This window comes from Phocoena phocoena, chromosome 1 (assembly GCF_963924675.1).
Source record: "Phocoena phocoena chromosome 1, mPhoPho1.1, whole genome shotgun sequence".
Classification (NCBI taxonomy): domain Eukaryota; kingdom Metazoa; phylum Chordata; class Mammalia; order Artiodactyla; family Phocoenidae; genus Phocoena; species Phocoena phocoena.
In genome coordinates, this window is record NC_089219.1 from 160,507,431 (window position 1) to 160,529,647 (window position 22,217).

The 22,217-nt window shown below is 36.7% G+C and overlaps 1 protein-coding gene across 1 annotated transcript in view; it reads left to right on the plus strand.

Annotated features, from left to right (window-relative positions):
* Positions 1-22,217, plus strand: part of CATSPERE (catsper channel auxiliary subunit epsilon) — a 251,287-nt gene that overhangs the window by 223,316 nt on the left and 5,754 nt on the right. Inside the window, exons 19-20 of the mRNA XM_065871636.1 lie at positions 9,391-9,548; positions 21,122-21,175. Of these exons, the coding sequence (XP_065727708.1) occupies positions 9,391-9,548; positions 21,122-21,175 (212 nt within the window). The remainder of the gene's footprint in view (positions 1-9,390; positions 9,549-21,121; positions 21,176-22,217) is intronic.

Here is a 22,217-nt window from a genome sequence, read left to right on the forward strand (position 1 = left end):
GATGAGGATTGAAACTTGATCATTTACTTCAGCAGCAGGGAGGTAACTGGTAACCTTGACAGGATCAGTTTCCGTAGGATAGTGAGAGACAAAACCCTACTGAAGTGGGTTTAATTAGTATGGAAAAAAGAACTCAAAGCAGCAAGAATAGACAAGAATAGTCTCTGCAGAGGAGTTTTGCAGTAAGGAGAGAAATGGTGTAGTGGCTGGAGAGCAATGGGTTGAAGAAAGAGTCTTTTTTTTTTTAATAATTGAGAAAAATAACCACATGTTTACTGATGGGAATATTCCAACAAACAAGAAAACTGATGATGCTTCAAACTTAACATGTCTGAAACTGAGTTTCTGATATCCACCCTCCAGACATACTCCCCCAACATTCTTTCCCACCTCAGTTAATAAAAATTCCATCCTCCCACTTTGCTCAGGATAAAAGCTAAATGTCATCTTATGCTCCACATTTGGTCTTTCAGCAAATCTTGTTGGCTCTTTCTTCAAAGTATATTCTGAATTTGGTCACCCTGTGCCACCCCAACTGCCACCGCACTGTTTCAAGCCACCATCACCAACCATCTGGGTTATAACCATAGCATCCTAAATGGTTTCCCTGCTTCAGGCTGGCCCACCATGAATCCATCCACAACACAGCACCAAGACTGATCCTACTAAGACATAAATCAGAACATGCCACTCTTCTGCTCAAAACCATGCGATGGCTCCCATGTCACTTAGAGTTATGACAAAGCCAGCAGGACTCCCTGCACCCCATCCCCACTGCACCCCCATCATGACTAGCTAATGCCTTTCTCCAGGTCTTTACTTGAAAATCAACTCATCAATGAAGACTTCCCTGGCCACTCTACCAAAAAAGTTAAACATCACCCCGTGACAGTTGCTATCTCCCTTCCCTATTTTCTTTTTTTTTTTTTTTTTTTTTTTTTTTTTTTTTTTAACATCTTTATTGGGGTATAATTGCTTTACAATGGTGTGTTAGTTTCTGCTTTATAACAAAGTGAATCAGCTATACATATACATATGTTCCCATATGTCTTCCCTCTTGCGTCTCCCTCCCTCCCACTCTCCCCATCCCACACTTCCAGGCTGTCACAAAGCACCGAGCTAATATCCCTGTGCCTTGCGGCTGCTTCCCCCCAGCTATCTACCTTACTACGTTTGTTAGTGTGTATATGTCCATGACTCTCTCTCGCCCTGTCAAAACTCACCCTTCCCCCTCCCCATATCCTCAAGTCCGTTCTCCAGTAGGTCTGCGTCTTTATTCCTATCTTACCCCTAGGTTCTTCATGACATTTTTTTCCCTTAAATTCCATATATATGTGTTAGCATACGGTATTTGTCTTTTTCTTTCTGACTTACTTCACTCTGTATGACAGACTCTAGGTCTATCCATCTCATTACAAATAGCTCAATTTCATTTCTTTTTAAGGCTGAGTAATATTCCATTGTGTATATGTGCCACATCTTCTTTATCCATTCATCCGATGATGGGCGCTTAGGTTGTTTCCATGTCCTGGCTATTGTAAATAGAGCTGCAATGAACATTTTGGTACATGACTCTTTTTGAATTTTGGTTTTCTCAGGGTATATGCCAAGTAGTGGGATTGCTGGGTCATATGGTAATTCTATTTGTAGTTTTTTAAGGAACCTCCATACTGTTCTCCATAGTGGCTGAACCAATTCACATTCCCACCAGCAGTGCAAGAGTGTCCCCTTTTCTCCACACCCTCTCCAGCATTTATTGTTTATAGATTTTTTGATGATGGCCATTCTGACTGGTGTGAGATGATATCTCATTGTAGTTTTGATTTGCATTTCTCTAATGATTAATGATGTTGAGCATTCTTTCATGTGTTTGTTGGCATTCTGTATATCTTCTTTGGAGAAATGTCTATTTAGGTCTTCTGCCCATTTTTGGATGGGGTTGTTTGTTTTTTTGTTATTGAGCTGCATGAGCTGCTTGTAAATTTTGGAGATTAATCCTTTGTCAGTTGCTTCATTTGCAAATGTTTTCTCCCATTCTGAGGGTTGTCTTTTGGTCTTGGTTATGGTTTCCTTTGCTGTGCAAAAGCTTTGAAGTTTCATTAGGTCCCATTTGTTTATTTTTGTTTTTATTTCCATTACTCTAGGAGGTGGGTCAGAAAGGATCTTGCTGTGATTTATGTCATAGAGTGTTCTTCCTATGTTTTCTTCTAAGAGTTTGATAGTTTCTGGCCTTACATTTAGGTCTTTAATCCATTTTGAGCTTATTTTTGTGTATGGTGTTAGGGAGTGATCTAATCTCATACTTTTACATGTACCTGTCCAGTTTTCCCAGCACCATTTATTGAAGAGGCTGTCCTTTCTCCACTGTACATTCCTGCCTCCTTTATCAAAGATAAGGTGTCCATATGTGCGTGGGTTTATCTCTGGGCTTTCTATCCTGTTCCACTAATCGATCTTTCTGTTTTTGTGCCAGTACCATACTGTCTTGATTACTGTTGCTTTGTAATATAGTCTGAAGTCAGGGAGCCTTATTCCTCCAGCTCCTTTTTTCGTTCTAAAGATTGCTTTGGCTATTCGGGGTCTTTTGTGTTTCCATACAAATTGCGAAATTTTTTGTTCTAGTTCTGTGAAAAATGCCAGTGGTAGTTTGATAGGGATTGCATTGAATCTGTAGATTGCTTTGGGTAGTAGAGTCATTTTCACAATGTTGATTCTTCCCATCCAAGAACATGGTATATCTCTCCATCTATTTGTATCATCTTTAATTTCTTTCATCAGTGTCTTATAATTTTCTGCATACAGGTCTTTCGTATCCTTAGGTAGGTTTATTCCTAGATATTTTATTCTTTTTGTTGCAATGGTAAATGGGAGTGTTTTCTTGATTTCACTTTCAGATTTTTCATCATTAGTATATAGGAATGCCAGAGATTTCTGTGCATTAATTTTGTATCCTGCTACTTTACCAAATTCATTGATTAGCTCTAGTAGTTTTCTGGTAGCATCTTTAGGATTCTCTATGTATAGTATCATGTCATCTGCAAACAGTGACAGCTTTACTTCTTCTTTTCCGATTTGGATTCCTTTTATTTCCTTTTCTTCTCTGATTGCTGTGGCTAAAACTTCCAAAACTATGTTGAATAAGAGTGGTGAGAGTGGGCAACCTTGTCTTGTTCCTGATCTTAGTGGAAATGCTTTCAGTTTTTCACCATTGAGGATGATGTTTGCTGTGGGCTTGTCATATATGGCTTTTATTATGTTTAGGAAAGTTCCCTCTATGCCTACTTTCTGGAGGGTTTTTATCATAAATGGGTGTTGAATTTTGTCGAAAGCTTTCTCTGCATCTATTGAGATGATCATATGGTTTTTCTCCTTCAATTTGTTAATATAGTTTATCACATTGATAGATTTGCGTATATTGAAGAATCCTTGCATTCCTGGAATAAACCCCACTTGATCATGGTGTATGATCCTTTTAATGTGCTGTTGGATTCTGTTTGCTAGTATTTTGTTGAGGATTTTTGCATCTATGTTCATCAGTGATATTGGCCTGTAGTTTTCTTTCTTTGTGACATCCTTGTCTGGTTTTGGTATCAAGGTGATGGTGGCTTCGTAGAAGGAATTTGGGAGTGTTCCTCCCTCTGCTATATTTTGGAAGAGTTTGAGAAGGATAGGTGTTAGCTCTTCTCTAAACGTTTGATAGAATTCACCTGTGAAGCCATCTGGTCCTGGGCTTTTGTTTGTTGGAAGGTTTTTAATCACAGTTTCAATTTCAGTGCTTGTGATTGGTCTGTTCATATTTTCTATTTCTTCCTGATTCAGTCTTGGCAGGTTGTGCATTTCTAAGAATTTGTCCATTTTTTCCAGATTGTCCATTTTATTGGCATAGAGTTGCTTGTAGTAATCTCTCATGATTTTTTTTATTTCTGCAGTGTCAGTTGTTACTTCTCCTTTTTCATTTCTAATTCTATTGATTTGAGTCTTCTCCCTTTTTTTCTTGATGAGTCTGGCTAGTGGTTTATCTATTTTGTTTATCTTCTCAAAGAACCAGCTTTTAGTTTTATTGATCTTTGCTATTGTTTCCTTCATTTCTTTTTCATTTATTTCTGATCTGATTTTTATGATTTCTTTCCTTCTGCTAGCTTTGGGGTTTTTTTGTTCTTCTTTCTCTAATTGCTTGAGGTGCAAGGTTAGGTTGTTTATTCGAGATGTTTCCTGCTTCTTAAGGTGGGCTTGTATTGCTATAAACTTCCCCCTTAGAACTGCTTTTGCTGCATCCCATAGGTTTTGGGTCGTTGTGTCTCCATTGTCATTTGTTTCTAGGTATTTTTTTATTTCCTCTTTGATTTCTTCAGTGATCACTTCATTATTAAGTAGTGTATTGTTTAGCCTCCATGTGTTTGTATTTTTTACAGATCTTTTCCTGTAATTGATATCTAGTCTCATGGCGTTGTGGTCGGAAAAGATACTTGATACAATTTCAGTTTTCTTAAATTTACCAAGGCTTGATTTGTGACCCAAGATATGATCTATCCTGGAGAATGTTCCATGAGCACTTGAGAAAAATGTGTATTCTGTTGTTTTTGGATGGAGTGTCCTATAAATATCAATTAAGTCCATCTTGTTTAATGTATCATTTAAAGCTTGTGTTTCCTTATTTATTTTCATTTTGGATGATCTGTCCATGGGTGAAAGTGGGGTGTTAAAGTCCCCTACTATGAATGTGTTACTGTTGATCTCCCCTTTTATGGTTGTTAGTATTTGCCTTATGTATTGAGGTGCTCCTATGTTGGGTGCATAAATATTTACAATTGTTATATCTTCTTCTTGGATCGATCCCTTGATCATTATGTAGTGTCCTTCTTTGTCCCTTTTAATAGTCCTTATTTTAAAGTCTATTTTGTCTGATATGAGAATTGCTACTCCAGCTTTCTTTTGGTTTCCATTTGCATGGAATATCTTTTTCCATCCCCTTACTTTCAGTCTGTATGTGTCTCTAGTTCTGAAGTGGGTCTCTTGTAGACAGCATATATAAGGGTCTTGTTTTTGTATCCATTCAGCCAATCTGTGTCTTTTGGTGGGAGCATTTAGTCCATTTACATTTAAGGTAATTATTGATATGTATGTTCCTATTTCCATTTTATATATTGTTTTGGGTTCGCTACTATAGGTCATTTCCTTCTCTTGTGTTTCGTGTCTAGAGAAGTTCCTTTAGCATTTGTTGTAAGGCTGGTTTGGTGGTGCTGAACTCTCTCAGCTTTTGCTTGTCTGTAAAGGTTTTAATTTCTCCATCAAATGTGAATGAGATCCTTGCTGGGTAGAGTAGTCTTGGTTTCAGGCTATTCTCCTTCATCACTTTCAGTATGTCCTGCCACTCCCTTCTGGCTTGTAGGGTTTCTGCTGAGAGATCAGCTGTTAACCTTATGGGGATTCCCTTGTGTGTTATTTCCTATTTTCTTTAATGTCATTAGCACTTATAACTCTCTGACACATTATATAGTCTATTTATTTATCCTATTTATTATCTGGATCCCCAATTGAAATGTAGGCTCCATAAGGGGAGGGAATTTTATTTGTTTTGTTCACTGGTGTATCCCCAGCATCTAACCCATTATGGGTGCTCAATAAATATTTGTGGAACTAATTCATTAATTATAGGTCACCCACCTACTACAAACAATATTATTCTGCTATTTAAAAAATCATAAGGAAGTAAACTAGTAATGGAATCTGTTAAGAACAAAACTTACCCTTCTAACTTCTTGTTGAAGGACATCCAAGAATCTGGGGTTGAGGGTAAATGTAAGTGACCCTCTTACTCAGAATCTCACAAAGGGCACCCAAATGTTATAAGATATGACAAAATAACATAGTCATAGGAAGGAATGAGCTACCTGGTAATTAACAGTCATGGAGATTGCCTCAATCGGTATGATACAGTGCAGTAGTTCTCAAATTTTAGAATCACCTCGAGGTGACATCAGAATCACCTAGAGGACTTGCTAACACAGATCTCTGGGTCCTACCTCAAAAGTTTCTGACTCATCAGATCTGGGGCCAAGCCCCCGAATTTGCATTTCTAACAAGTTCCCAGGTGATGCTGATACTGCTGATCTGGGGACCACATTTAAGAAACATTGAAGTACTAGCTTACATTCTGTAAAGATTCTGGAGTGCCCACACCAGGCCCTAAGTGTTCAGTTCTACCATATGAGAGACAAAAATCTCACAACTAAAAGGGTGGATTCAGTCTGGAGTCTGAATATAGTAGAAGGCAGGTACCTGCAAAGACTATTTATGCCCTAGTGATTAAGGCTATGCTTACTGAAGAGTGTCACTGTATATTTATTCAACATGACAATCAGAGGTGCTCTCTTCCTGAAACATATACCTGAAATGAAATAGCCTTCCAATTGCTACATAGTCCTGATTCTACAAGGATGAATGACACTTGCATAAAAATCTGTGAAGTAGCTCTAGAGACTGTAAATTCTCAAGAGAAGATCTGAAGGACTCATAAACAAAAGTGGCATTTTCACAGGTTCTTCCAAGTTAATGTTGGAGTTTGAGAAGGAAAGGGAGAATGTGGGTTATGAATGGCTGGCTACATACTTATAACTCAGGATGTGAGTTGAGTTTCTAGACATGACTGACATAGTAATCCGAGAAGTCCTTGGCTAAAGATGAATTGTATTTCTCTTTCTGACTTACTTCACTCTGTATGACAGACTCTAGGTCCATCCACCTCACTACAAATAACTCAATTTTGTTTCTTTTTATGGCTGAGTAGTATTCCATTGTATATATGTGCCACATCTTCTTTATCCATTCATCTGTAGATGGACATTTAGGTTGCTTCCATGCCCTGGCTATTGTAAATAGAAAAACAAACACCATATGCTAACACATATATATATGGAATCTAAAAAAAAAAAGGTTCTGAAAAACCTAGGGGCAGGACAGGAATAAAGATGCAGACATAAAGAATGGACTTGAGGACATGAAGAGGGGGAAGGATAAGATGGGACTAAGTGAGAGAGTGGCATGGACATATATATACTACCAAATGTAAAATAGATAGTTAGTGGGAAGCAACCACATAGCACAGGGAGATCAGCTCGGTGCTTTGTGACCACATAGAGGGATAAGATAGGGAGGGTGGGAGGGAGACACAAGAGGGAGGAGATATGGGGATATATGTATATGTATAGCTGATTCACTTTGTTATAAAGCAGAAACTAACACACCATTGTAAAGCAATTATACTCCAATAAAGATGTTAAAAAAAAAGAATTGTAATTTATGAGGCCAGGGCTGACATGTTTTCTTAGAGGCTATGTAGCTTGATCAAGTGGGCTTTCAACTTAAAAAGAAAAGGGAAAAACACAATAATTGGAAAAAAAAAAAGTCTGTTACTACAATAGGAAATATCAGGCATGACACAAAAATAGGAGCAACAATCAGTGGGAATCATCTTTCACATTAGGAAATAACTAGGTAGAAAGTTGGAAACAATATAAATATTCCCAGGTGTCTATACACAAAAAATACATGTAATGATAGAAGATGAATGTGTCCTTATCGGCAATGCATTGCTGTGAGGATATGTGTCCAGTTCCTGCACATATTCAGTATGTGCCACATATTCTTTCAATTAAGTTCATGGTTTCATGTATTAACTCACTTGGTAGAACACGAAGTTCCCAGGCCCGTGTTGGCCTACAAGAAACTCCACCACCAACAAAAAAATAATAAGACATATCATGTTTTCTAAGTTAGGGTACATCAAAAAATGATTGGTTGCCACAGGTAGGGGGTGAAATGGGTGAAGGTGGTCAAAAGGTACAAACTTACAGTCATAAAATAAACGTCATCGACGTGCAATGTACAGCATGGTGACTGTAGTTAATAATACAGTATTGTATATTTGAAAGTTGCTAAGAGAGCAGATCTCAGAAGTTCCCATCATAAGAAAAAATATGTAACTATGTATGGTGATAGATGTTAACTAGACATAGTGTGGTTATCATTTTGCACTGTATGCAAATATTGAATTATTATGCTGTACACCTGAAATTAATATGTTATAGGTCAATTATATCTCAAAAATAAATAAAGTACTTACATACAAATAAAGGCAGAAATGAATTTTTTGATGTTCAAAAGAAAAAAATAATAATGATGAGTCTCTTACTTGTTTTTCATTAATCTACACCTAACATATTGCTTTATAAATGTGCCAGAGAGTGCAGTAGTAGAAAGGTAGACAAAGGGAAGAAATAATGGTAAATGTGATAAAGGAGAGAGATAGAAGAATTATTTTGCAGTTTATCAAAACATACAGTAACACTTCATGAAATTGTAAAAATCGTTAAGAGTTTTAGGGATGGGACTTATAATTAAAATATAATTATGGAATTATTCACCTATGTAAAAGAAAATGACCTGTAAAGAAGGTAAGTAGAGGAATTTTTAGTGTGAAGGCAATATTCACCTTCAAAAAAAATTTTCAAACAGGAGGGTAAATACTGGAGTATATATAAATAAAGGTAAAATGAGAGAGCTATAGAAGGGACTTCTATGTATACCAGATCACATAGCCAAATAACGGAACTATATGAACTGTCCTGATTATCTCCAAAACTAAGTAGAGTTAAGAAAGAATACAATATCTGCATATTGAAAAATGTCAAAATGTAGGGAGAATATGAAGGAAAGAACAAGAAATAAATACCACTTGAATAAATGGGAGTTACTCACTCAAAAGCTATAGAAAAATTCAGCCTCACTGAGAATACATGACAGAGAGACAAGCAAGACTTTAAGTAGGGTGTGAAAGCATACAGGACCTACAAGAATCCAGAAGAAATGCCATGCATTATTTTAGGATTTTATTTTATTACCTTAGCTTTAATAAAGTGACTTTAAATATATACAGTGTTTATGCTTTTTAAAAAGGGAACAGGAGATAAATAAATGAGACCCACTGAGAGACAGTAGTGGTAATGGGGATAAATAAAAGTCTTAGGGGAAGATTTGACTACTGTATCCATACCTTATGATCAAAATAGTGTCTGTCCCAAATTAAGCATCCTTGAAGGAGTTTGTGGTTTTCAATTTAGGGAAATTAAATGCTTACAGATTCTCAACACCCTAATGTATTATTGTTTGCAAATAAATAAACACAGCATTTTCTTTCACTAAGCTTCACTTTTTATCAAACTTGAACCCAAGATAGCCTCTAAAAATACTATACTACACTAAAATGATAGAAGAGATAGGAATAACTATTATATCTCTAAATAATTTTCCAAAATAAATATATGAGTATATAATTTTGTATATTAAAGTCAGCTAATGACCTAAAGGTTTTTGTCTTTGTTTTCTACTCAGAACTATAAACACTGTTTTTCTTATGCTATTGGAAAACCAGGAGACTTAAATCAACCATATGAGATTATCAACAAGTCTAACCGTAACCATTTAATTTGGCCCTTGGACCATTCCGGAATGTATGTGTTTCGTGTGAAGATCCTGGATCCAAACTATAGGTGAATATAAATGTTCCATTATAATAGTTTTCGCCTTAGTTCCTAAAAATTAAATTTTTGTTTTCTTGATTTAATTTGATACCACCCAGCTATCCAATTAAAGGCATACCTCATTTTATTATGCCTCACTTTATTGTGCTTCAATTTACAAACTGAAGGTTTGTAGCAACCCTTTGTCAAGCAGGTTTGTCAGAGCCGTTTTTCCAACAGCATTTGCTCACTTCATGTCTCTGTGTCACATTTTAGTAATTCTTGCAATATTTCAAACCCTCCACCAGCAAAAAGATTATGATTTGTTGAAGGCTCTGGTGATGGTTAGCATTTTTTGAGAAATAAAGTATTTTTTAATTAAGGTATGCACAGTCTTTTTTTAGACATAATGCTATTGCACACTTAATAGACTACAGTATAGTGTAAAAATAACTTTTACACCCACTGGGAAAGCAAAAAGTTTGTGTGACTCATTTTATTGTGGTGGTTTGAAACTGAACCCACATCTCCAAGGTATACTTGTCATATTTGTTTTTTCATTTTGGAGCAATCCTGTTAAACATTCTATGGGAGTGGGAGATAAGATTTCATGTTAAACATTAATTAAATTAATCGATTCACAATTACATTCTGAGTACTTTACTATGTTTCATTGCTATGATAGATGCAAATAGAGCATAAGGATAATCTCAGCCTTTAAGATGCTTGTAATTAAACTGGTTGGGGAAGGAGTGGAGGGTACACATAAAACCAAGGGAGGTTAAATCAGAGCAAACACATGATATATTTTTCAAATATAATTATTTGTATTATTGATAGGCATAATAATAATTCAGAGATGGGAAAAAATCAATGCTATCTTGAGCATCAGGAGAAAACTTCCGGAGGACAGGGAGCATTAAGAATTTATATTGCCAGAGAACTAAGATAGACCCTTCAGATGAAAGAAATCACACTAATAATGGAATGAAGCTGAATATTAACATATTGTCTATGGCTCGTGGAGTCATGAAAGAAAGTAGAAAATACCTTGAGTGAGGAAGGTAAAAAATAAAGGGTACAGACTAATTCGAGGCAATTCATAATGTTGAATTCAATTTCAAACGACGTCCTAGAGAGCCTCTTTAGTATCTTTACTAGGGGAGTGTTGTGATGAGAGTATAGTTCTAGGAAAATTAGCCTGAGAATAAAGAATCTTATAAAAGGAAAATAAATTGCAGATAAATGAGGGGAGTGGAATTAACAAGACAAGGGTCAAAGGAAGTCCTGTTGGCAGGAGGAGTGGAAAGAAAAGGAAAAGTCTAATAAATATTTATCAGGAAAAGAGATATTATATTGATCTAGTGTGGCAAATGAAGGAAAAGAAGGAACTGATATGGTCTCAAGTTTTCTAGACTAGGTGATTAAAAATTATGATATTTTCTTTGACCACAGTAGACACTGAGGTGGTTTTTCTTTGAGGTCTTTCTTTTTCTAAGAGTTCTGACTTTGCATTTGAGAGGACAATGACATATCTGAGTGAAGATGTCCTATAAACAGTTAAAAATTTTAATTTGGGCCTTGAGTTGGAGGGAATAGCTGATGATAAACAATTTTGAAAACACAAACGTGGGCATCTTTTATAGTGACTCCATGAGCACACATAAGTTAACTGACTTATGAAAAGAAAAGAGCTTTCAGGAGATACCCACAGTGAAGGAATTGAGGGTGATGAGAAAAGGAGCTGAGCAGAAAACTCCTCAAATAAAAGAAAAAATGAAGAGAAAGAAAAGTTCCATATTACCCAAGCAATCTACAGATTCAAAGCAATCCCTATCAAAATTCCAATGATATTTTTCACAGAAATAGAACAAACTATCCTGAAATGTGTATGGAACTGCAAAAGACCCCAAAAAGCCAAAGCAGTCTTAAGAAAGAAGACCAAAGTTGGAAGCGTCACACTCCCTGATTCCAAACTATATTGCAAAGCTGCAGTAATCAAAACAGTATGGTACTGACATAAAAACAGTATGGTACAGACACATAGATCAATGGAACAAAATAGAAATCCCTGGAAAGAAACTCACACATTTACAGTCACTTAATTTATGACAAAAGAGCCAAGAATATATAGTAGGGAAAGGACAGTCTCTTCAATAAATGGTGTTGGGAAAATTGGACAGCCACCTGTGAAAGATTGATACTGGACCACTATCTAACACCATACAAAAAATTAACCCAAATGGATTAAAAACTTGAACATAAGCCCTGAAACCATAAAATTCCTAGAAGAAAACATAGGTGATAAGCTCCCTGATGTCAGTCTTTGCAGCAATTTGTTTTTATTTGACACCAAAAGCAAAGGCAACAAAAGCAAAAATAAACACACAGGACTACATCAAGCTAAAAAGCTCTGCACAGCAAAGGAAGCCATCAACAAAATGAAAAGGCAACCTACAGAATGGGAGAAAATATTTACAAATCATATAGCTGATAACGGGTTAATATCTAAATATATAAAGAACTCATACTAAAAAAAAAAAAAAAAAAAAAAAAAACTCATACTACTCAATAGCAAAAACAAAAAAAACACAAAACAATTTAAAAATGGGCCAAGGACCTGATTAGACATTTTTCCAAAGAAGACATACATGAAACGGGTACATAAAAGGGTGCCCAACATCAGTAATCATCAGAGAAATACAACTCAAAACCACCTGTTGGAATGGCTATTATCAAAAAGACAAGAGATAAGTGTTGATGAGGATGTGAAGAAAAGGGAACACTTGTGCACTGTTGGTGGGAATGTAAATTTATGCAGCGACTATGGAAAACAGTATGGAGGTTCCCCAAAATATTAAAAATAGAACTACCATATGATCCAACTATTCCAACCCTGCATATTTATCTAAAGAAAACAAAAACACTAACTTAAAAAGATATATATACCCACATGTTCATTGCAGCATTATTTACAATTGCCAGTATATGGAAATAACATAAGTGTCCAAGGATGGATGAATGGACAAAGAAAATGTGGTATGGAATATTAACTGGCCATAAAAAGAAGGAAATCTTACCACTTGAGATAATGTTGATGGACCTTGAGAACATTATGCTAGAGAGTCTACTTTGATTTGAGTCCTAATTTTGCCACTAGTAACATCTAGTCTTAAGCAAATTGTTTAGTCTCTTTGAGCTTATTTATCTGTGAAATGAGTCAGTAATAGCTATCTTATAGTATCCTAAGGATTAAATGAAGAACCTGGGTAAAAATCCCTAACTTTGCTGGGCACATAGCAAGCACTCAATAAAACTAAGTTCTTTTCCTGTCTCTTCTCCCGCACGAAGATAGGTGAAATCATATTATTAATGTTTATTTAGTTACACCCTGTCTCATTCCAAGCAATATGCTAAATTACGAGAGATAAAATACCTAGGGATAAACCTACCTAAGGAGGCAAAAGACCTGTACTCTCAAAACTATAAGATACTGATGAAAGAAATCAAAGATGATACAAACAGATAGATATAGTGGGTTCTTGGATTGGAAGAGTCAATATTGTCAAAATGACTATACTACCCAAGACAATCTACAGATTCAATGCAATCCCTATCAAATTATCAATGGTATTTTTAACAGAATTAGAACAAAAAATTTTACAATTTGTATGGAAACACAAAAGATCCGGATTAGCCAAAGCAATATTGAGAAAGAAAAATGGAGCTGGCAGAATCAGGCTCCCTGACTTCGGACTATACTACAAAGCTACAGTAATCAAGACAGTACGGTACTGGTGCACAAAAAGAGAAATATAGACCAGTGGAAAAGGATAGGAAGCCCATAGGTAAACCCACACACCTATGGTCAACTAATCTATGACAAAGGAGGCAAGAATATACAATGGAAAAAAGACAGTCTCTTCAATAAGTGGTGCTGGGAAAACTGGATAGTTACATGTAAAATAATGAAATTAGAACATTCTCTAACACCATACACAAAAATAAACCCAAAATAGATTAAAGAACTAAATGTAAGACTGGATACTGTAAAACTCCCAGAAGAAAACAGGAAGGGAGATTGGTTCGAGATGGTGGAGTAAAAGGACATGCTCTCACTCCCTCTTGCAAGAGCACCAGAATCACAACTAACTGCTGAACAATCATCAACAGGAAGACACTGGAACTCACCAGAAAAGATATCCCACATCCAAAGACAAAGGAGAAGCCACAATGAGATGGTAGGAGGGGTGCAATCACAATAAAATAAAATCCCATAACTGCTGGGTGGGTGATTCACAAACTGGAGAACATTTATACCACAGAAGTCCACCCACTGGAGTGAAGGTTCTGAGACCCATGTCAGGCTTCCCAACCTGGGGTTTCCGGCAACAGGAGGAGGAATTCCTAGAGACCCAGACTTTGAAGTCTAGCAGGATTTGATTGCAGGACTTCGACAGGACTGGGGGAAACAGAGACTCCACTCTTGGAGGGCACACACAGAGTAGTGTGCACATCAGGACCAAGGGAAGGAGCAGTGACCCCATAGGAGACTGAGCCAGACCACCTGCTAGTGTTGGAGGGTCTCCTGAATAGGTAGGGGGGTGGCTGTGTCTCAGCATGAGGACAAGGACACTGGCAGCAGAAGTTCTGGGAAGTACTCCTTGGAGTGAGCCCTTCCAGATCCACCATTATCTCCACCAAAGAGCCCGGATAAGCTCCAGTGTTGGGTTGTCTCAGGCCAAACAACCAACAGGGAGGGAACCCAGTCCCACCCATCAGCAGACAAGCAGATTAAAGTTTTACTGAGCTCTGCCCACCAGAGCAACATGCAGCTCTACTCACCACCAGTCCCTTCCATCAGGAAACTTGCACAAACCTCTGAGATAGCCTCATCCACCAGAGTGCAGACAGCAGAAGCAAGGAGAACTAGAATCCTGCAGCCCATGGAACAGAAACCACATTCACAGAAAGATAGACAAGATGAAAAGGCAGACGGCTATGTACCAGATGAAGGAACAAGATAAAACCCCAGAAAAACAGCTAAATGAAGTGGAGCTAGGCAACCTTCCAGAAAAAAAATACAGAATAATGAGAGTGAAGATGATCCAGGACCTCAGAAAAAGAATGGAGGCAAAGATCGAGAAGATGCAAGAAATGTTTAACAAAGACCTAGAAGAATTAAAGAACAAACAGAGATGAATAATACAATAACTGAAATGAAAACTACACTTCAAGGAATCAATAGCAGAATAACTGAGGCAAAGAACGGATAAGTGACCTGGAAGACAGAATGGTGGAATTCACTGCTGTGGAACAGAATAAAGAATAAAGAATGAAAAGAAATGAAGACAGCCTAAGAGACCTCTGGGACATTAAACGCAACAACATTCGCATTATAGGGGTCCCAGAAGGAGAAGAGAGAGAGAAAGGACCTGAGAAAATATTTGAAGTGATTATAGTCGAAAACTTCCCTAACATGGGAAAGGAAATAGCCACCCAAGTCCAGGAAGTGCAGAGAGTCCAATACAGGATAAACCCAGGAGAAACACGCCAAGGCACATAGTAATCAAATTGGCAAAAATTAAAGACAAAGAAAAATTATTGAAAGCAGCAAGGGAAAAACGACAAATAACATACAAGGGAACTCCCATACGGTTAGCGGATTTCTCGGCAGAAACTCTACAAACCAGAAGCGGGTGGCATGACATATTTAAAGTGATGAAAGGGAAGAACCTACAACCAAGATTACTCTACCCAGCAAGGATCTCATTCAGATTTGATGGAGAAATCAAAAGCTTTACAGACAAGCAAAAGCTAAGAGAATTCAGCAACACCAAACCAGTTCTACAAAAAATGCTAAAGGAACTTCTCTAAGTGAGAAACACAAGAGAAGATAAGGGCCTACAAAAACAAACCCAAAACAATTAAGAAAATGGTCATAGGAACATACATATCGATAATTACCTTAAATGTGAATGGATTACATGCTCCAATCAAAAACACAGGTTTGCTGAATGGATACAAAAACAAGACCCATACATATGCTGTCTACAAAAGACTCACTTCAGACCTAGGGACACATACAGACTGAAAGTGAGGGGATGGAAAAAGATATTCCATGCCAATGGAAATCAAAAGAAAGCTGGAGTAGCAATTCTCATATCAGACAAAATAGACTTTAAAATAAAGACTATTACAGGAGACATAGAAGGACACTACATAATGATCAAGGGATCAATCCAAAAAGAAGATATAACAATTGTAATTATTTATGCACCCAACAAAGGAGCACCTCAATACATAAGGCAAATGCTAACAGCCGTAAAAGTGGAAATCGATAGTAACACAAATATAGTAGGGGAATTTAGCACCCCACTTTCACCAATGGACAGATCATCCAAAATGAAAATAAATCAGGAAACACAAGCTTTAAACGAAACATTAAACAGGATGAACTTAACTGATGTTTATAGGACATTCCATCCCAAAACAACAGAATACACTGTCTTCTCAAGTGCACACAGAACATTCTCCAGGATAGATCACATCCTGGCACACAAATCAAGCCTCAGTAAATTTAAGAAAATTGAAATCATATCAAGCATCTTTTCTGATGACAGCACCGTGAGATTAGAAATCAAACAGGGAAAAAATGTAAAAAACACAAAAACATGGAGGCTAAACAATAGGTTACTAAAAAACCAAGAGATCATTGGAGAAATCAAAGAAGAAATCAAAAAATACCTGGAGACAAATGACAATGATCACGCGATGATCCAAAACCTATGGGATGCAGGTTCCTTTACACCTAAAGGAACTAGAGAAAGAAGAACAAATAAAACCCAAAGTCAGCAGAATGAAAGAAATCATAAAGATCAGAGCAAAAATAAATGAAATAGAAACAAAGAAAACAATAGGAAAGATCCATAAAACTAAAAGCTGGTTCTTTCAGAAGATAAACAAAATTGATAAACCATTAGCCAGACTCATCAAGAAAAAGAGGGAGAGAACTCAAATCAATAAAATTAGACATGCAAAAGGAGAAGTTACAACAGACACCACAGAAATACAAAGCATCGTAAGAGACTACTACAAGCAACTCTATGCCAATAAAATGGACAACCTGGAAGAGACGGACAAATTCTTAGAAAGGTATAACCTTCCAAGACTGAACCAGGAAGAAATAGAAAATATGAACAGACCAATCACAAGTAATGAAATTGAAACTGTGATTAAAAATCTTCCAACAGGGCAACCCTGGTGGCTCAGTGATTGAGAGTAGGGGACATGGGTTTGTGCCCCGGTCCGGGAAGATCCCACATGCCACAGAGCGGCTAGGCCCGTAAGCCATGGCTGCTGAGCCTGTGCATCTGGAGCCTGTGCACCACAACGGCAGAGGTCACAACAGTGAGAGGCCCGTGTACCGCAAAAAAAAAAAAAAAGATACTACAAAAAAGAAAATTACAGACCAATATCACTGATGAATATAGATGCAAAAATCCTCAACAAAATACTAGCAAACAGAATCCAATAACACATTAAAAGGATCATACACCATGATCAGGTGGGATTTACCCCAGGGATGCAAGGATTCTTCAATATTCGCAAATCAATCAATGTGATACACCATATTAACAAATTGAAGAAAAAAAACCATATGATCATCTCAATAGATGCAGAAAAAGCTTTTGACAAAATTCAACACCTATTTATGATAAAAACTCTCCAGAAGGTGGGCATAGAGGGAACCTACCTCAACATAATAACGGCCATATATGACAAACCCACAGCAAACATCATTCTCAATGGTGAAAAACTGAAAGCATTTCCTCTAAGATCTGGAACAAGGCAAGGATGTCCACTCTCACTGCTATTATTCAATATTGTTTAGGAAGTCCTAGCCATGGCAATCAGAGAAGAAAAAGAAATAAAAGGAATAGAAATTGGAAAAGAAGAAATAAAACTGTCACTGTTTGCAGATGACATGATGCTGTACATGGAGAATCCTAAAGATGCCACCAGAAAACTACTAGAGCTAATCAATGAATCTGGTAAAGTAGCAGGATACAAAATTAATGCACAGAAATCTCTTGCATTCTTATACACTAATGATGAAAAATCTGAAAGAGAAATTAAGGAAACACTCGCATTTACCATTGTAACAAAAAGAATAAAATACCTAGGAATAAACTGACCTGGGAGACAAAAGACCGATATGCAGAAAACTATAAGACACTGATGAAAGAAATTAAAGATGATACAAACAGATGGAGAGATATACCATGTTCTTGGATTGGAAAAATCAATATTGTGAAAATGACTATACTACCCAAAGCAATCTACAGATTCAATGCAATCTCTATCAAATTACCAGTGGCATTTTTTACAGAACTAGAACAAAAAATCTTAAAATTTGTGTGGAGACACAAACGACCCCGAATAGCCAAAGCAGTCTTGAGGGAAGAAAACCGAGCTGGAGGACTCAGACTCCCAGACTTCGACTATTCTACAAAGTGACAGTAATCAAGACAATATGGTACTGGCACAAAAACAGAAATATAGATCAATGGAACAGGATAGAAAGCCCAGAGATAAACCCACACACCTATGGTCAACTAATCTATGACAAAGGAGGCAAGGATATACAATAGAGAAAAGACAGTCTCTTCAATAAGTGGTGCTGGGAAAACTGGACAGCTACATGTAAAAGAATGAAATTAGAACACTCCCTAACACCATACACAAAAATAAACTCAAAATAGATTAAAGACCTAAATGTAAGACAAGATACTATAAAACTCTTAGAGGAAAACATAGGAAGAACACTCTCTGACGTAAATCACAGCAAGATCTTTTTTGATCCACCTCCTAGAGTAATGGAAATAAAAACAAAAATAAACAAATGGGACCTAATGAAATGTACAAGCTTTTGCAAAGCAAAGGTAACTACAAAGAAGACAAAAAGACAACCCTCAGAATGGGAGAACATATTTGCAAATGAATTAATGGACAAAGGATTTATCTCCAAAATATATAAATGGATCATGCAGCTCAATATTAAAAAAACAAACGACCCAATCAAAAAATGTTTTAAAAAAATAGCCAGAAGACCTAAATAGACATTTCTCCAAAGAAGACATACAGATGGCCAAGAGGCACATGAAAAGCTGCTCAACATCACTAATTATTAGAGAATTGCAAATGAAAACTATAATGAGGTATCACCTCACAACAGTCAGAATGGGTATCATCAGAAAATCTACAAACAACAAATGCTGCAGAGGGTGTGGAGAAAAGGGAACCCTCTTGCAATGTTGGTGGGAATGTAAATTGATACAGCCACTATGGAGAACAGTATGGAGGTTCCTTAAAAAACTGAAAATAGAATTACCATATGACCCAGCAATCCCACTACTGGGCATATACCTAGAGAAAACCATAATTCAAAAAGACACATGCACCCCAATGTTCATTGCCACACTATGTACAATAGCCAGGTCATGCAAACAACCTAAATGCCCATCAACAGACGAATGGATAAAGATGTGGTACATATATGCAATGGAATATTACTCAGCCATAAAAAGGAACAAAATTGGGCCATTTGTAGAGATGTGGATGCATCTAGAGACTGTCATACAGAGTGAAGAAAGTCAGAAAGAGAAAAACAAATATCGTATATTAACACATATATGTGGAACCTAGAAAAATGGTATAGATCAACTGGTTTGCAGGGCAGAAATTGAGACACAGATGTAGAGAACAAACATATGGACATGAAGGGAGGAAAGCCACGGTGGCGGGGGGGTGGGATGAACTGGGAGATTGGGATTGACATGTATACACTGATGTGTATAAAATGGATAACTAATAAGAACCTGCTATATAAAAAAATAAATAAAATTCAAAAATAAAGAAAACATAGGCAGAACACTCTTTGACATAAATCACAGCAATATGTTTTTGGATCATCTCCTAGAATAATAGAAATAAAAACAAAAATAAGCAAATGGGGCCTAATTAAACTTAAAAGCTTTTGCATAGCAAAAGTAACCATAGACGAAATGAAAAGACAACTTACAGACTGGGAGAAAACACCTGCAAACAATGCTACCAACAAGGCATTAATTTCCAAAGTATACAAACAGCTCATATAGTTCAATATCAAAAAACAACCCAATCAGAAAATGAGCAGAAGATCTAAATAGACGTTTCTCCAACGAAGACATACAGATGGTGAATAAGCATGTGAAAAAAATGTTCAACGTCACTAATTATCAGAGAAATGCGAATCAAAACTACACTGATGTATCACCTCGCACTGGTCAGAATGGCCATCATCAAAAAGTCTACAAATAACAATGCTGGAGAGGGTGTGGAGAGAAGGGAACCCTCTTGCACTGTTGGTGGGAATGTAAATTGGTACAGCCACTATGGAGAACAGTATGGAGGTTTCTTTAAAAACTAAAAATAGAGTTACCATATGATCAAGGGATCCCACTCGGGGGCATATCTGGAGAAAACTGTAATTTGTAAAGACACATGTGCCCTAATCTCACTGCAGCACTATTTACAATAGCCAAGACATGGAAGCAACTTAAATGTTCATTGACAGATGAATGGATAAAGATGTTATACCCATTTGCAGCAACATGGATGGACCTAGAGATTATCATACTAAGTGAAGTAAGCCAGACAGAGAAAGAAAAATATCATATTTATACCACTTATATGTGGAATCAAAAAAAAAAGGAAAGAAAGAAGAGATAAATATGAACATATTTACAACATAGAAATAGACTCACAGACATAGAAAACAAATTTATGGTTACCAGAGGGGAAAGAGCCAGGGGGGATAAATTAAGAGGTTGGGATTAACATATACAGACTACTATATACAAAATAGATAACCAACAACCAACCTATAGTTTAGCACAAGGAACTATACTAGATATTTTATAATAACCTATAAGGGAAAAGAATCTGAAAAAGAATAGATATATGTATAACTGAATCACTTTGTTTTACACTGAAATTAACACAACCTTGAAAATCAACTATACTGTACTTCAATTTTAAAAAAAGACAAAAAAAAAGCTAATGAAATTAGTGAAGTTGTCCACTTAATGGAACAAAATTCTTAGCAAGTCTTCTTTGATGTCAGTCTACCAACCATGATTTTGCAGTGAAATTATCAGCAGAACAAAGAAGGGAGTATATATTTAAATATAGTAATTTTCTTAATTATAAAGGCCTTTGATTTATAAATATATCAAATTCTTTGTAGACTAACTAACTAACTTGATAGTTTACCATATAGATGTGATTTAAATGAAATTACATAATTCATCATTAATAATTCTCATTCCTTACTCTATAGTGGAGATTTTTCTCTGTAAAATGGAAGGTAATGCTCAGTTTGATAAAAATTTCTTTTAGTAATAATAAAATTATTAACTATCTTGAAAGAAAAAATAAAAAAGAAAATGACACCTTAACTAAGATTATACATGATTTGGTTGTTACCATAGAGATGTGCAGGGAGTCTTGTAATTCACTGTATTTAATTTAATCTTTAATATTATTTTTCTAATTTGCAGTTTCTGTAACCTCACCACTATATTTGCAATAGAGACCTTTGGAGTGATTCCCAGGTAACGACTGGTGCCTGATCAGTCTTTAATGAGGGAAGTTGTAAAGGATACGGTGGCAGCTAAAAAGGAAACAGATGTCTCCCCTATCTTCCTGGGACACTAATACTTCTGTCCTACACGTGACATCCTAAAAATTGTATGTATCTACTAAACCAGGGATACAGCAAGTAGGAATTCCTGAAAATTGTTGCTGCAGTTGGGTCGCCTTTTGTTCATCCCCCTCAACAGCCATTGTCTTCCCAATCAAAAGCGTCTTTAAACTCCACCTAAGGGCAGATGGTAGACTGCAGCAGTGGGGACAGGGAGAGGACAGTGGCTGTGCCCCAATGACCCTGAGTCAGCCCTTGACCACTGGCCATCATTCCAATACATACAGGAAATGGGTAGTAAAGGCATTTCCCTGGACTCAGCTTTAGTTTCCTTGGAGAGCAGAGTGAAAAGTCTTAATACAAATGTTGGGATGGCAGATGACTCTGCTTCTCTGTGCTGTGTTTTTATTTTTTTGTTTGTTTTGGAAAATGTTAAACAAGAGTGGACCACAAACACTTAAGTTACTTATGGCCCTACTCTAAATATTACTGACTCCTCAATTTTTTATGCTAATCGGAGGTTAATGGTGTGAATAATCTGCAAATGAGATAAGCCATGCCTGGTTTCTAGGAAACTTTAGGAAACATGCATAGCCTTTCTGCAGCAACTTCTCTTTCTCATTAGATTTGTATGTTTGATTTAGATGAATATTAAGAACATACATCCACCCAAGTATCCACCAACAGAAGGGGGAGTTGGTGAGTTAGGGAGGAGAGGAGGGAGTAAAGGGGGATCTCACCTATTTGCCCCAGCTCACCTCCCAGTAGCTGGATTTTTCTTTTTAAACATACAACTTATTTATTTATTTTTTTTTTGGCTGCGTTGAGTCTTCATTGCTGCACTCAGGTTTTTCTCTAGTCGCGGCATGAGGGGGGCTACTCTTCATGTGGTGCACAGGCTTCTCATTGCAGTGGCTTCTCTTGTGGAGCACAGGCTCTAGGTGCACAGGCTT